Raw genomic sequence first — 23,665 nt, 5'->3', positions numbered from 1 at the left:
TTTTATATTCACTTTAGAACCAGTGAGCCCTTCCCGTCATTCAACAATTCCCGACTGATCCTTGTCCATTGAGAAGATGGCAAAGAGAGTACAAGAGCCTTTCTTCAGAAAGCGCAGCACAAACTCAGTACAATGACTAACTCGAAAGGAATGGCACGCATGCACACAGAACGGAAGAGATGCCCAGCTGACATTTGGCTCAGCATCTCAGCAATGACTCCTTCCGGAATGTACTAGGCTCTGAAGACCAGCCATCATGTCTAGGCAGACTCAGCCATCAGAGAGAGCAGCACTCAGCGTAAATTCCAAACCAGCAACTGTAGACGGAACATGTGTTTTAATTTCATCACTAGGCAAAGCACAAACAGGCAAACAACATAAAGCAAAGAAAAACCAGCCTACAATTCACAATCCCAGAAAACCTAGACAACAATGAGGACTCGAAGAGAGACATAGATGGACCTAATCTACATGGGAAGTAGAAAAAGACAAGATTACCTGAGTAAATTGGGAGCATGGGGATCATGGGAGAGGGTAGAAGGGGAGGGGAGAGGAAGGGAGGGGAGCAGAGGAAAATATACAACTCAATAAAAAAAACAAAATAAAAAAATAATAAAATGTGGGTTAGATCAGTGGTAATCAACCTCCCTAATACTGTGATCCTTTAATACAAATACAGTTCCTCATGTTGTGGTGACCCCACACACACACCATAAAATTATTTCATTACTCCTTCATAACTATAATTATGCTATTGTTACAAATCATAATGTAAACATCTGATTTGCAGGATATCTGATAGGTGACCCCTGTGAACGGGTCATTCGACCCCCCCCCCAAGGGGTCACTAATTACAGGCTGAGAACCACTGGGTTAGACTGACAACTCAGATATTATGAGTACTTACTACTTCTCCAGAGAACCTGAGTTCGGTTGTGTACTTGGATCTGTATGAGTGTATGCCACAGTGTGTGGAAACCATCAGAGATCAGAAGAGGGCAGTGGACATACTGGAGCTGGAGTTACAGGTAGTTGGGAGCTACCTGACATAGGTGTTGGGAGGGAAGGAGGGATGGAGGGAGGGAGGGGGGAGGGATGGGGGGAGAGGGAAAGGAGGGGGAGGGGGGAAGGAGGGAAGGAAGGAAGGAAGGAAGGAGGGAAGGAAGGAAGAAGGAAGAGAGAGACAGACCAGTCCCTGCACTCTATACCTGAGACAACAATCCACTTCAGTGACCTGAGTCACTGCAAGACAAGAAGAACTTTATTTGGATAATTCCCTTAGGTGCACAAATATCCATAGGTGTCTACAGACACGCACAGCTTAGAACGGGACCAGAGTATAAAAGTTACCTGGGCTAGAAAGAGTCCAGGAAATGACAGGTTGAGTGGCATCTGTGATAAGGTATTTCCATAAAGTCTGAGCCACAGCAAAACTGAATCTAACCTCAGCCTCACACTTCACACAAAATGGACCTCCACTGAAGTCACAGAGGTGGGTGTAAAACTATAAACGTTTAGAAATGAGTTAGAGAACATCGCTGTGATGTAGGGATAGGCAAAGCCTTCATGGGTTGGACACCACAAGCATAAAATGACAAAGGGAAGGCTGATAAATTAGAGTTCGCTAGCTTTGAAAACGTGCTTCATGGATGAGCCAATCCACCCCTGATGATGGGAAGGCAAACTCTGGATAATGGCTTGTGGGGAAAATGTCTGCAGATCACACGTCTGACAGAGCTAGGATTTGGCACACACAACCCTTAAAACAGTAGTAAACAAGCAAGCTAAGAGCATCTGGACACAAGTGGAAGCATGTCACTGGCAAAGACGCACAAAAGGCAAGACGACGGGTGAGAGGGTGATCAATAACTGAACACGCGAAATGGTCCTCAACACCATTCGCCTTCAGGGAAATGCAAATTAAGACCACAAAGAGATAATACTACAAACCCGACACTAATCAGAATAGCTGGAATTAAGCACGGAAACAATGTTGAGAGCTGGGAAGGACACAGAACCTAGGTCATTCGTACATGGTGGGGAGAACGGAAAACCGTGAAACTCGCACTAGCTGGCGACCCAGTACCAAATGCTCATCCCTAAGAACATACACACGAGTGGTGTTATCCAGACCGAGCAGGTTGCATTTATGTATTTAGGGAAATATATGTATTTATGTACATGCGTGTAACACCGGCTAATGAAAAATGGGGCATGAACTTAGAGGTGAACAAGAAGGAGTTTATGGAAGGACTTGGAGGGAGGAAGGGAAGGGGAAATGTTGTAATTGCATTATAATCTCAAAAAAATAAAGGAAATAAAACTGAGCAATTGTCCAAAAAGAGGTTGACAATTCTTAAAAAGCTAAAGCTGCAGCGGTCACACAACACAGAAACGGCTTCCTTTGGTGAGCGCGCGCGCACACACACACACACACACACACACACACACACACACACCAAACCCTAGCTGTTGAAAAAATGTAGGAGTCCTTCACCGAGAAAGTAGCTGTCCACTGTGGGTGGCACCATTCCCTTGCTAGGATTCAGGACCAAATAAGGATAGAGAAAGTGGGGCAGGTACAGGCAATGGTGCGTTAGAGCATTGATCTCTGCTCTTGACTGTGGATAGGACATGACAACTTGCTTCAGTCACCTTGACTCCCCCCCCCCCCCCCGCCTCCACCGCCCCCCTCCCACCAAGACAGACTGTAACCTGAGACTGTGAGCCAGAGAAACCCTTTCTCTAGGGTATTTTTTTATTATAACAGTGGGAAACAAAACTGAGACAGATCCTTCCAAAGAGGGCCAGGAGCCTGCTCACCCCATAGTCATATGAGTGCCTTAAAGAGGGAACAACTAAGGAAAACTACTCCCTTATCAGACGAGAAATCTTCTAGGGCAATTCTGATTTGCAATTCCCAGTTTCTAAAGCCATAAATGAAGTTGCATGGTATTTAGTTATGGAAGTCTGAAGTATTTTTCTTTTTTTTAAGATAAAATATTTGTTTAATTTTAATTTATGTGCGTGTGTGTGTGTGTGTGAGAGAGAGAGAGAGAGAGAGAGAGAGAGAAAGAGAGAGAGAGAGAGAGAGACCGCCAGAGTATCCCAGAAGAAAGTTTTGGCTCATCTGGAGCTGGAGTGACAGACAGCTGTGGGTCACCTGGTGAGTGTGCTGGGGAAAGAACTCAACAGACCCTCAACAAGAACAGCCAGAGCGCCTAACCACCGGAGAGGCCCATCTCACCAACCCTCTGAAGAATCTGTTTGCCTATTTCTTTGCTTGTTTATTTATTTTTTTTATGTGTGTGGGCATTTCGTCTGCACCATGGAAGCCAGAAGGGGTGTCAGATCCCCTCAAGCTGTCGTGAGTTATCATTATGAATGTTGGGAGCTGAACCCCAGTCCTCTGCAAGAGTAACAAGTGCTCTTAACTACTGAACCATCTCTGCAGCACCCTGAAACACTCTTTATCCTAGTTCTTATTAAAAGATAATATATATTTACAAATGTATGTGCATATACATATTTAAAGGGAGTTGAAGTAAACTCCTTTGATAAACATCATAGGGCCTTATAAAGAGCAAAATAGCTCAGGATCCAAGCCTGACCTCAGAACCTTAAGTAGAGTCTTAAACAGAGTGGAGATCAAAATCCAGAAACAAATCAAAACAAAAAAACCATGGCTCTGACTTTGTCTAGCTAATCTTTCTGTTGCTTCTGTACTTAAGTGACCAATGGCCACAGCTGTGCTAAGTCTAAGGGAAGTTGAGCCTTTGTGAGCCCATGAGAATTTTGCTGGCTGTCATTTGAAACTTATAGGAAGATGTCTCCCCGTTCAGGTTCCACAGGGCACCGGAGTCAAACTCCACCTGCCAGAAGAGCTTCCTTCCACCCTTTCCTCAGTCAGATGAGAACAATAAATGCTCAGAGGTCCACCCATCACCCCATCACATAATAAGGAGAATTTTTTCATAGGCTGGAGTGCTGAAGTAATCGGAATTAGACCTGCCCAACTTGCAGTCTGTGGGCTGAATGTGTCCCAGGGTAGAGTTATTAATACAAGCAAATATATTTGTAAATGACAGCATCCTATCACAACGTCAAATGGTTAGACACTGAAAACCAGTTTCTTTTCATACAGGTAGCTGTATGAAAAACGTCTCGCTGATTGATGTTATCCCATTAGTGGGAGAGTTATCACATGATCTACATACACTGATGAGTATTACAGGCCGGCCATACCTTCTGGAGCACAGCCCTCCTATTCCACTAAACATGATGGAATAGGCCAGAATGGAATTTTGACCAGCCTTAGCTACACTTTTAAACATTGCCATCTTTAATTTTTTAAAGCTCTTATGACAATGTTAATTCTAAGAGAGTCCAAGATAATAATTTTAAGACTCCGTATACCTCAAAGACCTTGATGAAGTGATAGTTTGTTTTTACTATATACTCCTCTGTTCTACACACAGCTCTAGGGCTTTGCCCATTGCCAGGCACCACGGACAGATCCAAAGTTTCCAGAAAAAGCACCATCTGCAGGGCCCAGACTCAAATCTCTAGCTGAAGTCTGGCCCAGGGTCTTACTGCTATGTTCCTTCCAACCTCAGGACTAGTTCAAGGCATACTGCGACCACACAGACCTCGCCACTGGTCTTGGTAAAGTCCTGTCCATGTCTCATGGCTTTTGCTCACAGAGAACTCGCGAGCATTCACGTGAATATTAGATTTTTTTTCCTCTAGACACTCAGCTGTGATTTTAGTGCTAATCAGAAAAGAGGCTGGTCGAGGGGAAGGGCTTTGTTCCTGTCTTGATAACCATGCTCTTTCCAACACTGAGGCTGTCTCCCCTCAGTAGCAGTCCGGGTCTTTCTGACAAGGATAGGGATGTCCTGTATGATCCTGAAACTCCCATTGACTTCACCGATCTTTCTACCCCTCCAGCTCGGGTGCCCTGGATGGGTAGACTCACACACCAAGCTAAGATCAAGTAAGAATACACCATGCTCAGTTTGTGGAGTGAGAGTTCCAGTCCTGGAACTACAGCTATCCTGATCTATCCTGCTTTATTTGGTATTAAGTCATCTTTAATTGGGTTCCAGCAGAAGCGGACAGTTTCAGCAAAGGTGATTTGCTTAGGAGTGATGCCAGGAAGCATCACTGTGGGCTGAGGCTGAGTCCTGGTCAGGAATTAGAGAAGACAGCACATAACGAATCATAAGGAATCCAGCACATACTGGAAGCAGAGGAGCCAGAGCACTGGTCCAACAACCCCCTCCCCATCCGTCACTGATTGAAAGTGGATTCTGTGTCCACTGACCCAGAAGCCCTACCCACTCCCTCTGCTCTGGACCATCTCTGGACAGACAAATGTTGACCAAACTTTCCAGCCAAGTTCATGCACTCCCCTATGAGTGCCAAGGGAGGTGAGTGGGCACTAAGATGGTCTGCTGGGCCAGCCAATTCATCTGAGCCAGCAACTGGGCTAATAAATTACACAATTTCACGTGAGGCCCCTCAGCAGAAAGGAACCTTGACACGCTGTAGTCTCTACTGGCACCAGACCCAAGAGACTATACTCACTCTACCCTAGTGACCCCCAAAACGTCCTCAAATGCAGAACAGCAGTAAAAAGAAGTGCATTGTCTCCCCCAGAATCTGCAAGTGAAATAAAAATACATATTTGTTTTGCCTTGGCAGTGGTTGGGATATTGAGGGCTGTTTATACAGGCATAAACTTTTTAAACAGCTAGTAAGGACGCGCCTTCCAGTCTCCATGTTTCCCCATTCCAATACTTTGCATACCACACTTAAAGATAAAGGAAACAGTAAAACCAGAGAGCAATGGCTCTCTAGAATAAACTGTGGATGTTTGTGTGGCCAGACAGAGTAAATGCCATGTCTTTTGTAATATCTATATGTCACTATCTCTCGCGTTTTCCTCATGGAAAGGCAAGTATTTTGAGCCTCAAATAAATTTTTAATCAGATCAGTTTTGTATTTCACTATGGCAAACAAAAATGGCTAGTTTTCTGGAACCAAAAATGTTCATTCTATGGTCTTTTCAGTGACTACCTTCCCCAGTGTCGCCATTAGATTTGCAGGGACGGACGCAGCTATGCTGACATAGAAGACTGACATCTTTATGCTCTCCCTACACCCCGTAGACAATCCTGCTATACAGAGTAGAGAAGGGAAGTGGGAGGCTACATCCAGGAACGCCTTTCCAAGAATTCTGGGCAAAGTAGAGAAGGCAGATGTTCTGGTGGGGGAAAAATGTATTGCAGGAAAAGAAAAAAACCGAAAAGCAAATTTAGGGGGAAACAGGGCATAACCACATTAAATAATATCATCTATAATGACATGTTAGACTCACTGGATCTGGAGCCACAGGAAGGCGATATCTGACCGGACGGGCAAGTGCACATATTTGGCCTCGAGCAGAATCCATCCCCACAGGAATGCCGGCAAATGGCTGCAAATCAAATCAGAACTCTATCAACACAGAGTTCCTCAGCACACAGCAAATCAAATCAGAAGTCTATCAGCACAGAGTTCCTCAGCACACAGCAAATCAAATCAGAAGTCTATCAGCACAGAGTTCCTCAGCACACAGCAAGGCACAGGGACCCAGTGCTCAGAGTAGGGGCCTGAGCCCACTGGCCCTCAGGTATTCATTCACACAACAAGTTTAGAGTAAAGAAACTCTGGTCTGAAGTCAGTAGCTCTCTTATCCATATTGGTAACTCTCTGCCTTTCCATTCATTCACTAGGACTCAATAGCTCAAAAGCCCTGGTCAACTAAGGAAGAGAAAATAAAACAAATAAAAATCTTGTAGTTCAACATATTTATATTCTTATAAGAACTCTGCTCTTATATTAGTTTATAATTTAATAATGGAAAGCTTATAACAGTGTTCTTGGCAGTTGATTTTACTGTGAACGTCTAATTGTTAGTCTGCTCTGGATTATGCTGACAGCCCGAGGGGAGAATCCAGAATCCATCACTTAGTGCTGAATCACACTATCGATGTCACCCAGGGCCAGATGCTCTGCTGGTGTCCTAAAGAGTCAACCAGATGACAGGAGACTTAGAGCTATCAGCAGACTAAGTTTCAATCACTACTTCTTAGACTTACTGGCACAGTGTGCACCTTTGCCCAAATTCCAGAGCCCTGTAAGAGGCAAATGTGATGCAAGAGGCTAAAATAATATACGGGGTAGAATGTGCATTGAAACATGGAGATGTCATAGATATGGCAGGCTGTTATTAGGTGGGCTGCCACAGAATCACATCAATGTTTACGTTGATGCCTGGTGAAAACATTCTACAGGGAATTCCAAAGAACTAGGGAGAAGGATTCAACTGTCAGCTCCCACAGAGAACTACACATTCCACCACCCCACTTAATAAATTTGCTTGTGTGTGTGGGGGGGTATGTTTAAATAAGGTCTCTATGTATAGCCCTGGTTGGCCTGGGACTTGCTATATAGACCAGGCTAACCTCAACTTACAGAGACCCAAACTTCTCTGCCTCCCAAGTACTAGGATTAAAGTGTATACCACCATCATGGTCTCACTAAGTAGCCCAGGATGATCCTCCTGTCTCAGCCTCTGGAGTTCTGGGATTATGGTGTGTACTGCCACAACCAGTTGTGACTCAACTATGATCATTAAAATGAGTCCCTGTCTTTGCTCTTTGTCTAAGACTTAGACCCGCTTTTGCCCTCGACGTGAATAACCATGGTCTGGGGAGGCCAGGGGAGGAGGGAGAAATTACAGTGAGGAAGTCAGCAATGAGAGGCTTTTGTTCAAGATCCCATTAGCATGATTACTCCAGGCTACGCAGCCAGGAGCAGCATGTGCAAACAGGGCCCAACTTTAATCAAAGCATCCCCACAGCTCCCTTCTGGAGATTTAGCAATGTTCTAAAGGAAATCACTGATTAAAGAGGGGCAATACTCTGGAAAGTTACTGTGTTTCCCAAGGGGGATTCAGAGTATGCAGGAAGGCTTAACTCCAGGATGCTGAGCTTTAAACACGTGAACAGTCTACAAGCGAGCGTCGCTATGCAACTGAGTCACGCCTACGGGCTAATGGCGGGTCATCTGTTTACTTACGAACAATGCACTGATTTCCACCAGGCAAGGTTTTCCATCCAGGACAACAGTACGCGTTATAACGTGATCCGCAGACATTGGGTCTGAAACAAAAAACACAGAATTCCATACTTTGAAAAATAAGATCTAACCAACGGAGAGAGGAGGAACACCCAAGCTATTAAGCAGAGTGAACCCCAACAGAGAATGGTAAAATTGGGGGGGGGGGCAGTCAAGCTGAGTAGTTTAGGGCATTTGGAACATTTTATTATATGATATGGTAGGAAGTCATTGATACTAACACATAGACAGTAGACCAGGCCACGGGAACCCTGAGATAGCAAAGAGAGTGTCTGCCATCTCAGTGCACAGATGCGAAAGCCCAAGGGGCTACGTAAACAGGCCCAGTGTAAACCAACTTCCTAGGACTCTGGATAAGAAAGATGAGATTAAAATCTGTTACATGCAAAGTTGTTTTAAATGTCTACTCTCAGAGCGACATAGTTTCCCCCTCTCTGGCCCAGCTTTCCTCTAAAATGTTACCACATTCTTCCTTTAACAAAAAAATTACAGCAATTCTAACTCTATCACTAGTCAGAAAAAAATAAGGGCCAAAACATGTAAATATTTCTTTAGCAAAAACTTGGAAACAGCCAATATCAGAAATCAGTGGGGAATGAAAGCAGCGCCACTAGGAGTTTACTGTTTACAGACAGCTTGTCACGTGTCTTGGAACTCAGAATCCAGAGGGTCAGTCTCTAACAGTTCCTGAGGGCAGCTGGGTGAAGGTGTGGCTACTCCTGTATCAGAAAGGCGAGCTGGAACACAGACTGGAAAGAAGCCAGCCCTTCACTGCGTGTGCCCTCTGAGCCTAAACACTGATGCCAGTTGACGGCAATGGCCAACTATTCATGCGTTGAGTGCTCAGACCCAAATAGGACCTCTATACCAAGCCCTGCCCAAGGCTCCGGGAACATCCTGAGAGGGGACAGATAGAATGTGGGAGCCAGAAGACGGGAGGAGAGCTGTGAAGGGCTGTCTTCTGGAAATGGCGTGGCTGCTGTACTCACTGGCTCCTAGCAGCTATGGTGGCCCCCTAAAGATCAAGGCAGTCAAAATTCCAGAATGGTTGGGGGAGGGATCGTGAGACCTCCCACTCCCGGCAGAGGAACTTTTGGAAGATGATGGCTGCTGGAGGAGGAAGTCACAGCCCCACGTCCGTGCCCACATGGGCAGCAATCACTGGACTCAGTAAGTTATTAACTAAAACGGAAGAAGAGGAAATTTACGAAGTTGAAACAGGGACATTGCCGGGGGTGGGGGTGTTCTGGGAAGAGCTGGAGGGAAATAGTAAGGGATGAGTGTGATAAAAACACAAAATATGAAATTCTCAAAGATTAAAAAGTATTGATTTTAAAGAGTCACATGTTTTACAGTCAATTTCACAAAGCAGAAGACATTCCAAGGCTTTCTAGTATAAATACCACAGTCCCTCAAGGATAAACCTTCAATGCAACCGCACTGCTAAAACATATTTCTCAGCTGGGATGCTGAGATCTTGATGCAAAGCCCTTCTGCTTGAACCCTAGCTGCCTTCTCTACCCCTTGCAGGGCAGGGGACTCAGGTAAAGTCTGTGCCTCTCCTTCAGCTTTTCTATAATTCTAGAAATTCTGGAACAATCTACAGCATACAATGTGAACTCCAGACTGACTGTTATCAGGGTCAGAGGGGAGAGCTGGGCTGACAGAACGGAACTTTAAACTTCATATCTAGCAGCACGAAGTACGTCTAGACAACAGAGGCATGATTGTACGGCCTCTCTGGTCTTCATTTATTTCAGCACACACTGTGAAGATACAACGTTTGCTCTGTCTCCAGTGTGCATGTGCATGTGTGTGTGCATGTGTGTGCATGTGTGTGTGCGTGTGTGTGCGCGCATGTGTGTGCATGTGTGTACATGTGTGTGCGTGTGTGCATGTGTGTGCATGTATGTGCATGTGTGTGCATGTGTATGTGTGTGCATGTGTGTATGCATGTGTGTATGCATGTGTGTGTGCATGCAGGCATGCATGTCCATCGAACAATAGACATCTGAGTGCTGCATGTAAGAAAGAGAATGAAAGAACAAAGCACCACTATCACCCAGATGGGGTCATCTCACCTACTCAGCTGCCTCACAAAGAGACAAAAGTGTCCAAAAATTGTGTCTGGGGGATTGGAGAAAAGGCTCAGCCGGCGAGCACTGACTGCTCGACCTGCGTTCGGTTCCCAGCACCCACATGGTGGCTCGCAACCATCTGTAATTCTATTCCCAGGGGGTCAGACACCCTCCCCGGCTTCCACAGGAATCAGGCATGCACATAGCACATATACATACATGCAGACAAACCACTCACACAATTAAAGCTATAGGAAAAAAAAACAATTTAGCTGCATGGATCTTATCATTTAGTCCTTCGAGTGACAAAGTCTCATTTAGTCCTTCACGTGACAAAGTTGTGCCTCAAACCTCAGTAGGCAGCACATTCTAGGCAAGTAAAAGTTTGGAAAAAGAATGTATAGTAAAATAGGATACAGGGATGCAGGGAGAGGGGGCTCAAACCTTCTAAATGTTCTTGGTTTAAAATGACATGCCGGCCAAACTCAATTGCCTCAACCCTTCCCCATCAACGCCCATTACAACAGCTTTACTGGATCCAGTCCAACCCCAAAATCAAATCCTGGGACTGCTTCACTCAAGCCCCCTGAGCCTTTGCAGGGCACCCAGTGGTTAAGGGTACTGTGTTTTTTCAAGTAGAAGCCAGGACTGTCTGACATAGACGAGACCATTTTATGAAGTGATATCACACATGACTTGGTGAAAAGGTTGTCATGGAAAAAGTCCAGGGCCAGTCATTTCAGTCCTCCAAAGCAAGGCATTCAAAAGATCCCCCCCAAGGTATCAAAAACTTTTAGTACTGTGAACATTATTGTATTTCTATATTTAGGATCATTCTGCCACCAACATCATGGAGGACTACAGAAATTACCACAGTTACAAAACAGAGAGTGAGTGTTCTAAGTCTTCACGGTGTGGAAGTCACCGCACAGAGCTGGGGGAAGAACCAGTGGGGAAGTGTTCTTAGCGTGCAAGGATGAGGAGCTGAGTTCAGATCCGCACAAAAAACTGCATATAACCACATACACATGCACACAGACAGATATGCTACAGATATACTCACAGACGTGTTAAATTTGTTTAATACTCAATAAATACATAAACAAGCAAACAAACAATGAATAAATGAATAATAGCATGGTTGGCATGAATTCGGGAACAAATTGGAAGGAAAGGTTTGGAAATAGGTAAGACAACTGACCCGGGAAGCACAGGTGCTAAGAATATTACATAGTTTTGAAAACAACTGACAAATAAAAGTTATGCTCTTGAAGCCAACCTGGTCTACACAGGACCAGACCAGCTAGGGCTATGCAGTGAAATCCTCTTCCCCACCCCACCCCCCGCCAAAAAAAACACCAAACCACCACACCAAAAGAAAGGAAGCAGAGGGCGATAAAGTCTGCATCTCTCGATGAGCTAAGCTGTCATATTTCACTGTAAGAACCCATGGCGGATGAGTCCAGACATAGTGGCACAGGTGTAGAAGATGCCACCACTGCAACAAGCATGAGATCTGAGAACAGAAATGAGCACTAGGGGAGCAGCCGGGAGCCCGTTCGCTTCCTCACTTACCGCCCTTACGCCACTGCCCATGCTTCCAATCTTAAATGTTCTGCTAATAATCTGACCCTCATCTTTAAGCTAAGTTATCATTACTTCTAAAACTACGAATGCACTCACCTCTTGGCAGGATATTCTCTGATTTGTCAGAAGGGGGAAGAATCCTGCTCCCTTCTCCAGGCCCTTTCATCAGAACATCACACATTTTACTATACCTCCTTCAAAATCTGCATTACTTTGGAGTGTGGTTGGCTTAATTCACATTTTGACTTTTTATTTTATAACTTGATCTTTTTCTTTCTTTCTTATGTTTTGTTTGTTGTTGTTTTTTATTTTGTTTTTTCAAGACAGAGTTTTTCTGTGTAGCCCTGGTTGTCCTGGAACTTGCTTTGTAGACCAGGCTGGCCTCAAACTTAAGAGATTGGCCTGCCTCTGCCTCCTAAGTGCTGGAATTAAAGGCGTGATGCATCACGCCCAGCCAATAACAATGTTTAATCTGATTCACCTCTGTATGGCCAAACAGAGAGCGTTAGAGTTACGTGCTTCCTCCCTGTGATTTCAGTCTGCAGACTTGTGAACTAACAGAAATGTCTTAAACATGCTGGGTCAAATTTGTTCTCCTTGCACATTGAAAAAGGGGGGTGCTCTAGTCTAGAAACAAATGTCTTGTTTCAGTTGGAAGGCAGGAAGGCATGTAAAAAGCAGAGGAGACACACTGAACTGTTTTCGTTATAAAGGTTATTACTCTAAGATTTCAGCACAAACAGCATTTACAAAGAAAATAGATTTTTAATGAAGTTACTCTTGTGTAACTGTGAGTATAGCACGCACAGGACTTTTTCTTCTCATCATCCTCCCTACTGACTGGCTATTCCTTAAACGTCACAGCAAACCGTTCTGTGCAGGTGGCAGCAGCCTTTGGCAAGTTAAGAAGAATCCAAATTCAGGGGGAACAGAACTTTCCACTAAATGCTAGGATTCTCTTCTTCTGTTTCATGTTTGTAGCAACTCTTTGAGGAGAACACTGTTGTTAGTATCTTCCACTCCGAGGAAATTAGGGCCTCAGGAAGGTTAAGCCAACTACCAAAGTCCCGTGTCTTAGAAATGCATCGTGGGTGAATCTGAACTCAGAAAGTCTGCTTTTGAGTCCATTCTCTTAACCAGCAAATTAGGGCACCAATGTAATCAGAAAGGAAGATGATATTCTGCTCAATGGCTCATGTGGCGACATAGATAATAAAAATCACAACTTGCCTACTGATGGACTAGAGATAAGGAATAAACTAGCTTGTGCCTGTATTCTTATAGCCCATGGAGTAAGAGGGGAGTGTGTATATGCTCTACCTCATCACTGTGATGCTTTTTGAAGGAATGGTTCTGCATCTGTAACTTCTCCCACCCAGCTCCATCGCTCTGGGGGACGGTGAGTCTCCACAGGCTTGCTGTTGGAGCCAGTTCAGACGCAGCACTTGGAGGCTGTGTGGGCTAACTAAAGCGTCTCTCAGTAGAGCAAACAGCTGGGCTCTACCACGTCTGACCACATCACTGCAGGAATTGGCCTCTGTGCAAGATGTCTGCAGATGTTCGCATTCCTCTAGCCAGAACCCACTTCTGCAAGTTTGGCCTGTTGAACAGCAAGATAGCCTTTCTGTTTCCTCTCCTAAGTGCAAAGCCTTTTCCAAATAGGGTTGGTGTAATAAAAACAAAGTCAGAGGGCTTTTATTTCATGTAAGAGTTTCCCAGCCTGTGCAGCAATTAAATACTTGCTTAAGGTAAGGGCAAATGAGGCTGACTTTGTGCTGCAAGTTACATGCTGTTTTGACCTGTAAAGAAAAGCTACAGTTGAACCCACTGAGTAGAAACACAAAGAAGGGTCCAGAAAGCTATGCTGTCATGTAACAAAGGGTGCCAGGACCCACGTGACATGTGCCAAGGTCATATCTTAATACTGTACAGTTCCAGAGTTAGAGCCTCTCACTCTCCGAACTGTCCTAGGCTGTGGAGCAATAAAAATACTGGAAGCGGTTCTCCCTATTGTCAACTGCGCGTCCTGAAACACGCGGCCCAGCGTGGTCCTCACATCGCAACCGCCTCCTTCTGTTACTTTAACACCTTTATCCTGATCCTGCCGAAGGCAGAGGTCAAGTCTGCAGTGATGTGAATACCACATGTAACTGTTCCAGCCCATCTGCCAGTCACAACACTGTGAGTAATGGAAGCAGCTTCCATGACCGCCTCAGGCCCCAGCCAGACACGCGGGATCAGAGACGCACTTCCGGTTTGTCTGCAGCTACACTACCCAGGGCACCAGCCGTCCTGATTTCCTACTTTGAAGGTACAAGCCGACCAACCTCTCTAATTTATTTCAAGAGTCTTTTATTAACAAAAACCATCAAAAATACTATTCTAAAACGATCTAAAGATAAACAGGAAGAATATTTCATGCTCTGGTTTTCGAAACCTTTATCCCCTTACTTGCTTTCTCTGGCACCAGTAAACTAGCGGCTTCAGTGGCTTCCCTCCCCAAACTATGGGCTGGTGTCTCTCTCTTCTTCCTTCCTTCCTTCCTTCCTTCCTTCCTTCCTTCCTTCCTTCCTTCCTTCCATTTCTGCCTCCCTCTCTCTTTCTCTTTGGCCCCGCCCTTCTCTCCTTAGTGTCCGTTTAGAATGCAATGTTCTGTTACCACCTTGAACTTCCTAAATTCAAGACCACACCAGTGGCTCATCTTCTTGTGCAGTCAGCAAGTTCACCACTGTGTTCTTGACTTGATACAGGACGATCAAGTCAGCACTTTGCCCCCCAAATCACAAAGCCGTTCAACAGTGTAACGGAAGTTGGAAGCAGCTCTGTGCTTTCATTCCTGCCCCACCCGACACATCCGTGCTAATCATGAAAGAGTTCTAAATAAGGGGCATTCTGTGAAACACCTGGCCATCCATCCTCAGTGGTCATTACAAACAAGAGAAAGCTTAGACATTCCCTGTGGCTTAAAAAGCCACCCTGACTAGATGTATGATGTAATGCGTGATGGGAGCCCTGTGATTGGAGCAGGAAGATGAGAGGATCATTAGGCAAAAGGCATGGGAAAGAACTGAAAACGGAGTCAGAGTAAGTAGCTATGCATCAGCACTTGTTCATTGATTGCAATGAATGCGCCCTTAGAGGCAAGATGCTATTCCCCGGGGCCACAGGCCCATGCCCTCACTCCTGGCCCAGACAGCCCTGGAAGGTGAGGACGCGGAAACAGCTCTCCAAACCCGGGAGGCCACAAACCTGGGACAGCGAATCTCAACCCTTTTAGAATCTCTCTCAAGTGATTGGAACATCCATATGCATGTGTTTTTCTTGGGGGATCGAAAGGAAGAACTTAAAGCTCAAAATTCCCCGCGGTTCATTATAACAGGAAACACGAAGCTGGGCTGTGAAATGCAGCGGCCCAGATGTTTAGAGAACGGCCCTGGGTGCGGCAAGTCCCGATTCCTCTGAGGCCCTGAGCGCTTTCTGTCTGGTACTCTGGAATAAACTCTCCCGAGAGCACAGGACTCTGCTCAGATATCTGGGCCACCTGAGTCTCCCCCCCCCCCCAAGTCCAGGCAGCAAACAGTTCCTTTGCTATCTGCTGGGGCCTATACTCAGGAGTGGGGATTTGTCTCTGGACTTGGGAACAGAGCTCACATCAAGAACACAGATAGAGGAGTTTCAGCCCCAAAGCAGGAACTAGTGAGCCCTTGGGTAAGGAAAGCTTGCCTAAAAAAGAAACAGAAAAGCAGGCAGTCTCAAAGTTGTATCTGTCAAATCTCTGAGGAGAGTCGACCAGTAGCATCGTGAAAGCAGGGGGGGGGAGGAGAAGGGGGGCTACTTTCCAGAGTCCTGTTGTGACCCCTGGACTTCACCCACTGAGCTCAAGGTTGACGGTAACAAACTCATTGGATGTTTGCTTTCACTACTGAAGCCAAAGCTACATAATACTTATCCAAATGGTAGAAGAAACTGCAAAAATGACTGAAACCATCAGATAAATAAAGAGGGTTAATGGGAGCCCTGAAGGAATGAGGTAGCATATGAAGTTGCCTGTTCCCATCTCCTTGTTATCTCCCATACTTGAACTGGGGGATTAGGGCAAACCAGAATTCTCACAACCAAGAGTTCTGCCCAGGGAGATGGTATTTCTGAGTGTTCTTGTCATCCCAGGGAAAGCAGCCAATGAAGCCAGGTTAGAGGAAGCGAGGATTATGGGAGCACAAGATGACCCCGAGCTTTAGTTCTGAACTCTGGCACCTCCTGATGATGATCAGCTAGGGCTCTGGGACTTTATTTCCATCCATTGGTATCTGAAGGTTGGAACAGCCTTTTCAACAGAAACGGTGGGAATAGGTGGTGGTTTGGTCCCCAGACTAGACAAACAGCAGGCTCTCTGCTACTTTACGAGATAAACAGACCATTGTGAATGGACCTGGGAACCCCTAGCCACAACTTAAAATGTTTTGGGGGAAACATTCCACAGCAGAGAGCCTGAAGGAAACTTGGCCATGCAAGCCCATGAGCCTAGAGAACACAGGCTGGGGCAGACCAGGGGAAAGGGTTCCACATGCACTGCCTGAGAAAAGCCATCTCCACGCTGGGTGCAGCTGTTTGGGGGCCACCCGTGTTGCTGTCAGAAGTCCCTCACCCATGCTCTGTAAATAAGCCCAATAAATATATTGGTTTCCCCAAGGCAAGCTGCAGAAGAATGGAGCTTTGGTTTGTTCTTAGAACCCGAGGAAAAGTGGGGCGAGGCTAGATGTTCACATATCCCCCATGGAGGGAACTTTAGCAATGTCGTTTGTAAATATTAAGTGTCTAAAGAGTGAGACGGGGTTAGGAAAAAGGCTCACAGTTAGCGCAAGTGTTACAGTTCTGAAGGGAAAGACATCCTGACAGTTGGGAGTCAAGGAATACCACACCACACAACAAACCTCACATGAGATTTATTGGGAAAGATGCAAGAGGGTGGCTGCCTTTGCTCAGGAGAAAGCAGCAGGGAACTGAGCAGGAGGCAGGCTTATATAGGGTTTCTTATAATCCTTTATAATCTTATAACCAAGCCCAGGGTGACCTGGGAATGGTGGGATGCTAGGGCCTGATCTTGGGGCAAGTTCAGGGATTAGTGGGATTCTGGGTCTGATCTTGGACTTCTTTCTTCTGTAGGCCAGAGCTTGGCCACCTAGGTCTCAAGGAACACACAGTTAGCACAACTATTTTGTTGAAACCAGCGCTTGATACTGTTATACTCTAAAACTTGACAGTTCTTTCCTTATCCTTGCAATTAAAAGTAAAGTTGTGATCATTTACGTGTATACATATGAAAAAGCAAGAAAGGGAGTGGACATTTGATTGAATTAGTAACCTATCCAGTTCCTGTCATGTTATGCTACAAAACAAAAAGAGTAATTGGCAAATTTTAGAAAACATTATAACTTACGAAATGAGTTTTTCCCCAAAACCCTATCAAGATAGCACACTGCCCTGCTCATTTGCAGATGAGAAAGAGGAAAAATTAGACTAAGGCCATAACTTTTTGTTAAAGGCTACACGATGGAGACTTAAATCCTCAAGTAAAAGGCAAAAGAATTTAAGAATAACACATTGGCAGACTAGTGCTGAAGAGTTTTGGAGCGAAGAGAAGAAAGATGTTTCTCTAGTCGCCCGAAGAAGATGTGTTTTGCTTTTCAGTAATTGCTGCAATGGTTTTGTGCTCAGGTTTTCTTTTACTAGGTCTGCAAAACCAAACAAACAAAAACCACTTCTTTTTAGACTGATTATACGATGTATATTGGGGCAGGGACTGGTGTGAAGGAAATAGATCCATGTTTCTGTTACTAACACGGTTCCCGCAGGGTGAGTACGGGGCCAGCTCCCATGATGAAAATGTTAGCTAGCTCTCAAATGGTTAGGGTTTGAGGAACATATGCAACAAGTGTCGGGGTGGGTAGGAGGCAAGAGAGTCTTTCTGAAGGAATAGAATGCTTCGAAACCCGCTCTCAGCTGGTTCCAGAATGTGTACTGACATCCACCTGAGCGTTGAGTTGGACTTGTGTTTTAGAAAAGCAGCTGCGGGCACCTTCCAGCCACGTATCTGACCTTGCTTAGGAACACAGCGGGCTTCATGAAGTTGCGGTGGCCCATTTCATGAGAAACCAGAGTCCCTTCCTACTTTCAGTATCACACATCTCTCCTCAAATCCAACACGAAAGCTTCCTTTCACCTAGGTGATAGCAGCATCGGCCGCCACAGTTGCCAGAGCCGGGACACATGGGGCTGCCTTGCATTTCAGATCAGAGGTTTCCATCCGTTATCATCATGGCAGGAAACATGGCAGCACACAGGCAGACATGGTGCCGCAGAGGTAGCTGAGAGTTCTACATCCGGATTGGCAGACAGCAGGAAGGGAGTGAATCCCTGGGTCTGGCTTGAGCATCTGAGACCTCAAAGCCCACCCCCAGTGACACACTTCCTCCAACAAGGTCACACGTACACCGACAAGGCCATATCTCCTAATAGTGCCACTCCCTACGGGGCTACGGGGGCCATTTTTATTCAAGCCATCACAACTCCTGAAGCAGAAATACTGAAATGAGGGTATAAGCATTTCCTTCTGGACACCGAATGAAAATTAAGCTAAAAACCTCTTCTTTCCAACTATGGTGAAAAACGGTCACTAACTCTTTAGAGGGTCCTTGCATGAATCCTTCTCTCGAAATAAAAATAAACCAGGGTGGTGGCACACATCTGTAATCGCAGTAGTCAAGAGCTGAGGCAGGAGGACTACCATGAGTCTGAGTACAGCCTGGGTTACATACTGCACTCAGATGACTCACGTCCCCCGGAACTACATGGCAAGACCCTGTCTTTAACTAATTTAAAATAAAATAAAACATTGTTTCCATTTTAACAACCATAGTAGACCAAGAAACCAAGGGATTCTGGTTATGGAATAGACCCCACCGAATTTGCTCCTTTCATTTGCCCCTCAATGCCAGGTTCCCACAATCTTCAACCTCATGATAGCCAATCATTGCTATTCCATGTTTTGTGATTTTTCTACATCCCTCGGGGTCATGGATCAGGAAAAGCAAACTTGGCAGGCTCTACACATTGGGTGTACATTCAAAACTACTTACAAGCTTTATAGCATTGATAGACAGAGAATGCAAAATAAGAACATTTCAATTCCTTCTTTTCAGATTACCCACACAGCTCAGTAGGACAGCAATGTAAAGCATCCCTACTGCTGCCACTTTCTCCTATAAGGAGATTATCACTGGAAAATGAGAGCCAACCAATGTGTGCTTTAAAAAAACACATAAGGGATGCATGAGCCAATTACAAAATATGGACTTTATTTAGATCCCAATTTCAATCAACTATAAAATAAAATATATGACTTAATTAAGGAGATTTTAAAACTCATGAGATATTTTTGATTGTGAGCCTAGCCTTTAATGACTGAGAAATTTATCTGGCAGTGGTGGCGCACGCCTTTAATTCCAGCACTTGGGAGGCAGAGGCAGGTGGATCTCTGTGAGTTTGAAGCCAGCCTGGTCTACAAGAACTAGTTCCAGGACAAGCTCCAAATCTACAGAGAAACCTTGTTGCAAACAACAAGAAAAAAAAACCTCACGAGATATATTTAAAAACTAATGTTACATATGATATTGGCATTGTATTCTTGAGGAAGACTCATCTTTTACAGGTTTAAATATTTACAAGAATTTTGGTAGGCATAGAAAGAGCATTGTCTATAAAATGCTTGCATGGGAACGTGGGGACCTTAGTGGATCCCCAGTACCTGCTTTAGAGGCCAAGCACAGTGTTGTGTTTTCATAACCCCAGAGCTGGGGAGCACACAGAAAGGTCCCTGGGGCTTGCTGGCTAGCCAGCCTAGGCCACTTTGCAAGTTTGAGGGCAGTGAGAGTTCTCAATTTAATAAAATTAAAGGGGTGGATGCATCTAATGAATGGCATCTGAGGTCAGTCACTGGCCTCTACATCACCGTAGATACCCAAAGCAGCCCTAAGACTGACTGCTAATTGATAAACACAAAGCTAAGATGTCACTGTGTCTTCCTCCCTAGTTTTGTACAAACCTGAAATTCTGCACATTGGAAAGCTAAATGGTCACTTTATGGGATCACCTGGTCCATCCTGACGGCCACAGTCATTGACAAAACACAAGTTCCTCACCTGTTTCCTTGGCAAACCGTTTGTACCTGTTGTGTGCCTCACTATTCCTGAGCAGGACACAGACTAAGTCTGGAAATGACAAGTGTCCAAGCCAACCATCTCAAACAACTGACCAGAGCGAACCAGTGTCTCTGTGAATCTTCAGCTATCCAGGTGAGAATGATGCTGACCAGATGGGGAGCACGAGAACAAAGAGCTTCGAGCAGACCTGCGAAAGCCCTGAAGCAGGTCGGCTGTCCCTCATTCTCACGTGCGTCCTCCGTCTTTCTTAATGATGGATCCATTCAGTAAAAAAAACACATTTGAAGGGAAAGACATCGGTCTGTGTTACGCCTATACAGGATGGATCTGGGCTTTTCTGTACCTGGAAGAAGTCATAGTTTACAGTCATAGGGAATATAAAATATGCAAGATGACACACTCAGCAAGGAGTTCCCAATATGTTTCCTGACACTTCAGTGAGTGAGAAGGTGTCATTTTTTTTTTTCAAGGAGAAACACAAACGAGAAAATGAGCCAGCCTGAGCTCCAATACACCTTGAGTCTTGCATCCAAATGTTCAACCATGTCTAGATTGCTTACAAAAAAGATAAAATGATTTGCAAATTCTTGTCAGAGTCCTGGAAAAAAAATCAAAAAATTTAAAGGAAATACTTACTTTATTTTAGGTCCATTTTTCTCCTAGAAGCACAGAAAATACTCATATTTGCTTTTATAGTTTTGATTTTTTTAAATAAATGTCGATTGTCATTTGGTTACCTATGACAGACGGCGTTCTATCTGCCCTCATCACCACACAGACTCCCAGCACTGTACCAGGAATGTGGCCTGCACTGTGTTGTTAAATCTTGGGACAACACAAAGAGGTGTGTGCTATAATCTTGTTTACAAGGTAATAAATGAGGCTTTCAGAGGTCAAGCCACTTGTCTGAGGTTTCTTCCCAGTAGGTGGTGGAGCCAGGATCTGACCCCAGGCTGTCTATCCCCACATTCCCAAGCCTCCTTGCAAGCATGGCCAACGGTGATTAGTGTTCATTGAAAGTGACTCCTCTATCTTTGAAAATATAGTCCCACAAGCAATACCACTCTACCCCATTACCCACAGCCAGGCTCAAACAGGAAGCAGTGTGAGGTAATTATAGCATATCCCCCAGCCACCAGCTCTGGGGTTTTATGGCTGAACTGCCAAATCACTCCTAGCCAACTCTGCAGGAAATGTTCAGACACTTTCTCGGATTCCAGCTAAAACGTCAACTGTGTGGCCCTGGGGAGGAGAGAGCTCACAGGGTGGTAATGGGATATACAATTTGCAAACTTGGGGTCAGTGGCCTAAACTCTCGGGTGTGAAACGGCAGCGGTCCACGGGAGATTAAAAACAACTTGTGGACTTGAAGGGTGGATGTCAATGCTCCCCTTGCCTGGCTCTGACTTTGCCCATAAACATGGAGAAAGATATTCCAAATGGCAGGTCTGCCCAGAGTCTTCGAGAAGAGTACTAACAATGGCTTGAGAACTATGTTCATTCCGAGAGCGAAGGATTCAGTCCAACTCAAACACAGCTAATGCTCGGTAAAATTGTCATTAAAATTAAGCAGGTGTGCTCCAAAATTATGGGGCTATAGAAGAAAACGCAAGAATTCAAGGGAATGTTTTCATCTTGGCATATTTATCTCATAGAATCTAACTGCATAGATCAATAACTGGATAAGTGAGTGTACGAGCTATAAAGGACAAGATTATGCTTAAGTGTGATCCAGAATTGCCTTAGCCCAAGCCAGATCTCCAGATCCCTCGCCTGTCAGAAGTATGAGGGCGTGGTGGGGACACAGAACAGCGAAGCGCTCCTTAGACTCCCAAAGAGGACTCCTACTTTTGCCAAACTCTCTCCCTGATACCTTTATTAAATTCGGCCCCTTTAGAAGTCCTTATTCCTCCCAAGACTACTGGAGGGAGCCTTTCATTGATGGATGGGTAAAAGTAAATTTCTAAAACCTACTGACTTGTACCCTCCCACCAAATACCACCTAATGAGACACTGATCACACTGCCCAAGAGTGAAAGAAGGGAGGGAGGGAAGGAGGGAGGAAGAGAGGGAGGGAGGGAGGGAGGGAGGGAGGGAGGGAGGGAGGGAGGGAGGGAGGGAGGGAGGACTCAAGCACAGTTGGACACAGTGTCACACACTTACAATCTCATCACTTGGGAGGTGCTAGCCTGGTCTATATAGCAAGTTCAAGATCAGCTTAGTCTACATAGTGAGACCATGTTTCCAGAAAGATAGGAAAGAGAGCGGGGGAGGGGAAGGAGAGAGGGGGAGGGAAAGAAAAAAAGAGAAGTGGCATGCTTACTTACTATGTCAGAGGCTATCTTATACCTAGGATGTTAGAAGACTTGAAGACACCAGTCAGCTCTCCAGAATTTTAACACAGAGAGACATGATGCACTACCCAATACCATGCTTCTACTTAAACCAGGTCTGTCCCTCTGTGGCTTCTATAGCTATGAAATAAAGAAGAAAATATGTACTACGAGCCCTTTTTAATGGCCCTTCTTTGGGTTTTGGTTAGCATCTAAAAGCTTCTCAAATCCATCTCCCTACAACTTCCTTGTAAACATGTTTCTCATGTATGCCACCAAGAAAGCCTTTAAAGATATTCCCAGAGGGGCAGCACCTATGACAGAGATCCGAGTTCACTTCCCCACACCCATGTTGTGTGACTCATGGGATCAGATGCCCTCTTCTGGACTCCTTAGGCACCTGCACTCCCATGTACACAGCCACATCTGTACACACATGATTAGAAATAAACACTTTTAAAGGTTTTCACACAGACATAATCCTATTGGGGTCTGGCCATGCAATCTTGTAAGTCAACAGTGAGAGGACACAGCTGGCTGTGGACATTCGCCGCTGCCCACAGTACTATTTACACAGCACCACACTCACAGGTGATGATTAGGTGATGGTCAAGCCTGCCTTCCCACTGCATCTCTCTGGGTACTTGCCTCGAAGCCCTCAAAAGGCTGGAGGCCACCACACATCACTGCCAGGAGTGAGGAAGTTGTCTGTGGCGTCGGCACCTGTTCTGGCCAGGCCCAGCCCTTGGCTGAGAGGATTTTATTCCAGAACCTTCTACTCTAGCCTCCCTCCGCTTTTCTTCTTTCCTCCTATAACAAAACCTCACTTGTATTTTTCTTCTGGAAGATTCCAAGTCTCCCACACAAACAGGCTTCCTCATTACTTTAGAATGCATTTGTTTTTCTTCATTTTCAAACTCTAATATTTCTATCTGCTCTATTTTATCTGTAGCTGGAATCATGGTTCCTTTTAAAAGAAGAGAAGGAGGGGATGACAATGCAGACGATGGTACCAAAGGAAAGGCAGATCCAGACTCAGAGGCAGTGCCTGCCATCCCAGCCCTGGGCTGGTTTTAAGCTGCCACCTTTGTTGCTGTTGTCTTTGGCCTCTGCCTAGAATTACAAACTTGTCACCATACACTCGGCCTGGCAAAGCCAATGCAGGAGGGTCATGAGTTCAAAAGCAGCCTGGACCACAGAGTGGTAATTTGTCTTTCAAAACAGGGAAAGGATGAAGAGAAACAAAGAGGGTGATGAGGAA

General features: G+C 45.2%; 1 protein-coding gene across 1 annotated transcript in view; it reads right to left on the bottom strand.

The window, feature by feature from the left end:
* Fbn1 (fibrillin 1) overlaps window positions 1-23,665 on the bottom strand; it is a 205,486-nt gene that overhangs the window by 171,353 nt on the left and 10,468 nt on the right. The window contains exons 3-4 of the mRNA XM_038330599.2: window positions 8,128-8,210; window positions 6,383-6,481 (exon numbers count right to left, since the gene is read on the bottom strand). Of these exons, the coding sequence (XP_038186527.1) occupies window positions 6,383-6,481; window positions 8,128-8,210 (182 nt within the window). The remainder of the gene's footprint in view (window positions 1-6,382; window positions 6,482-8,127; window positions 8,211-23,665) is intronic.

This window comes from Arvicola amphibius, chromosome 5 (assembly GCF_903992535.2).
Source record: "Arvicola amphibius chromosome 5, mArvAmp1.2, whole genome shotgun sequence".
Lineage (NCBI taxonomy): Eukaryota > Metazoa > Chordata > Mammalia > Rodentia > Cricetidae > Arvicola > Arvicola amphibius.
This window is presented reverse-complemented; position numbering and strand designations above follow the sequence as displayed.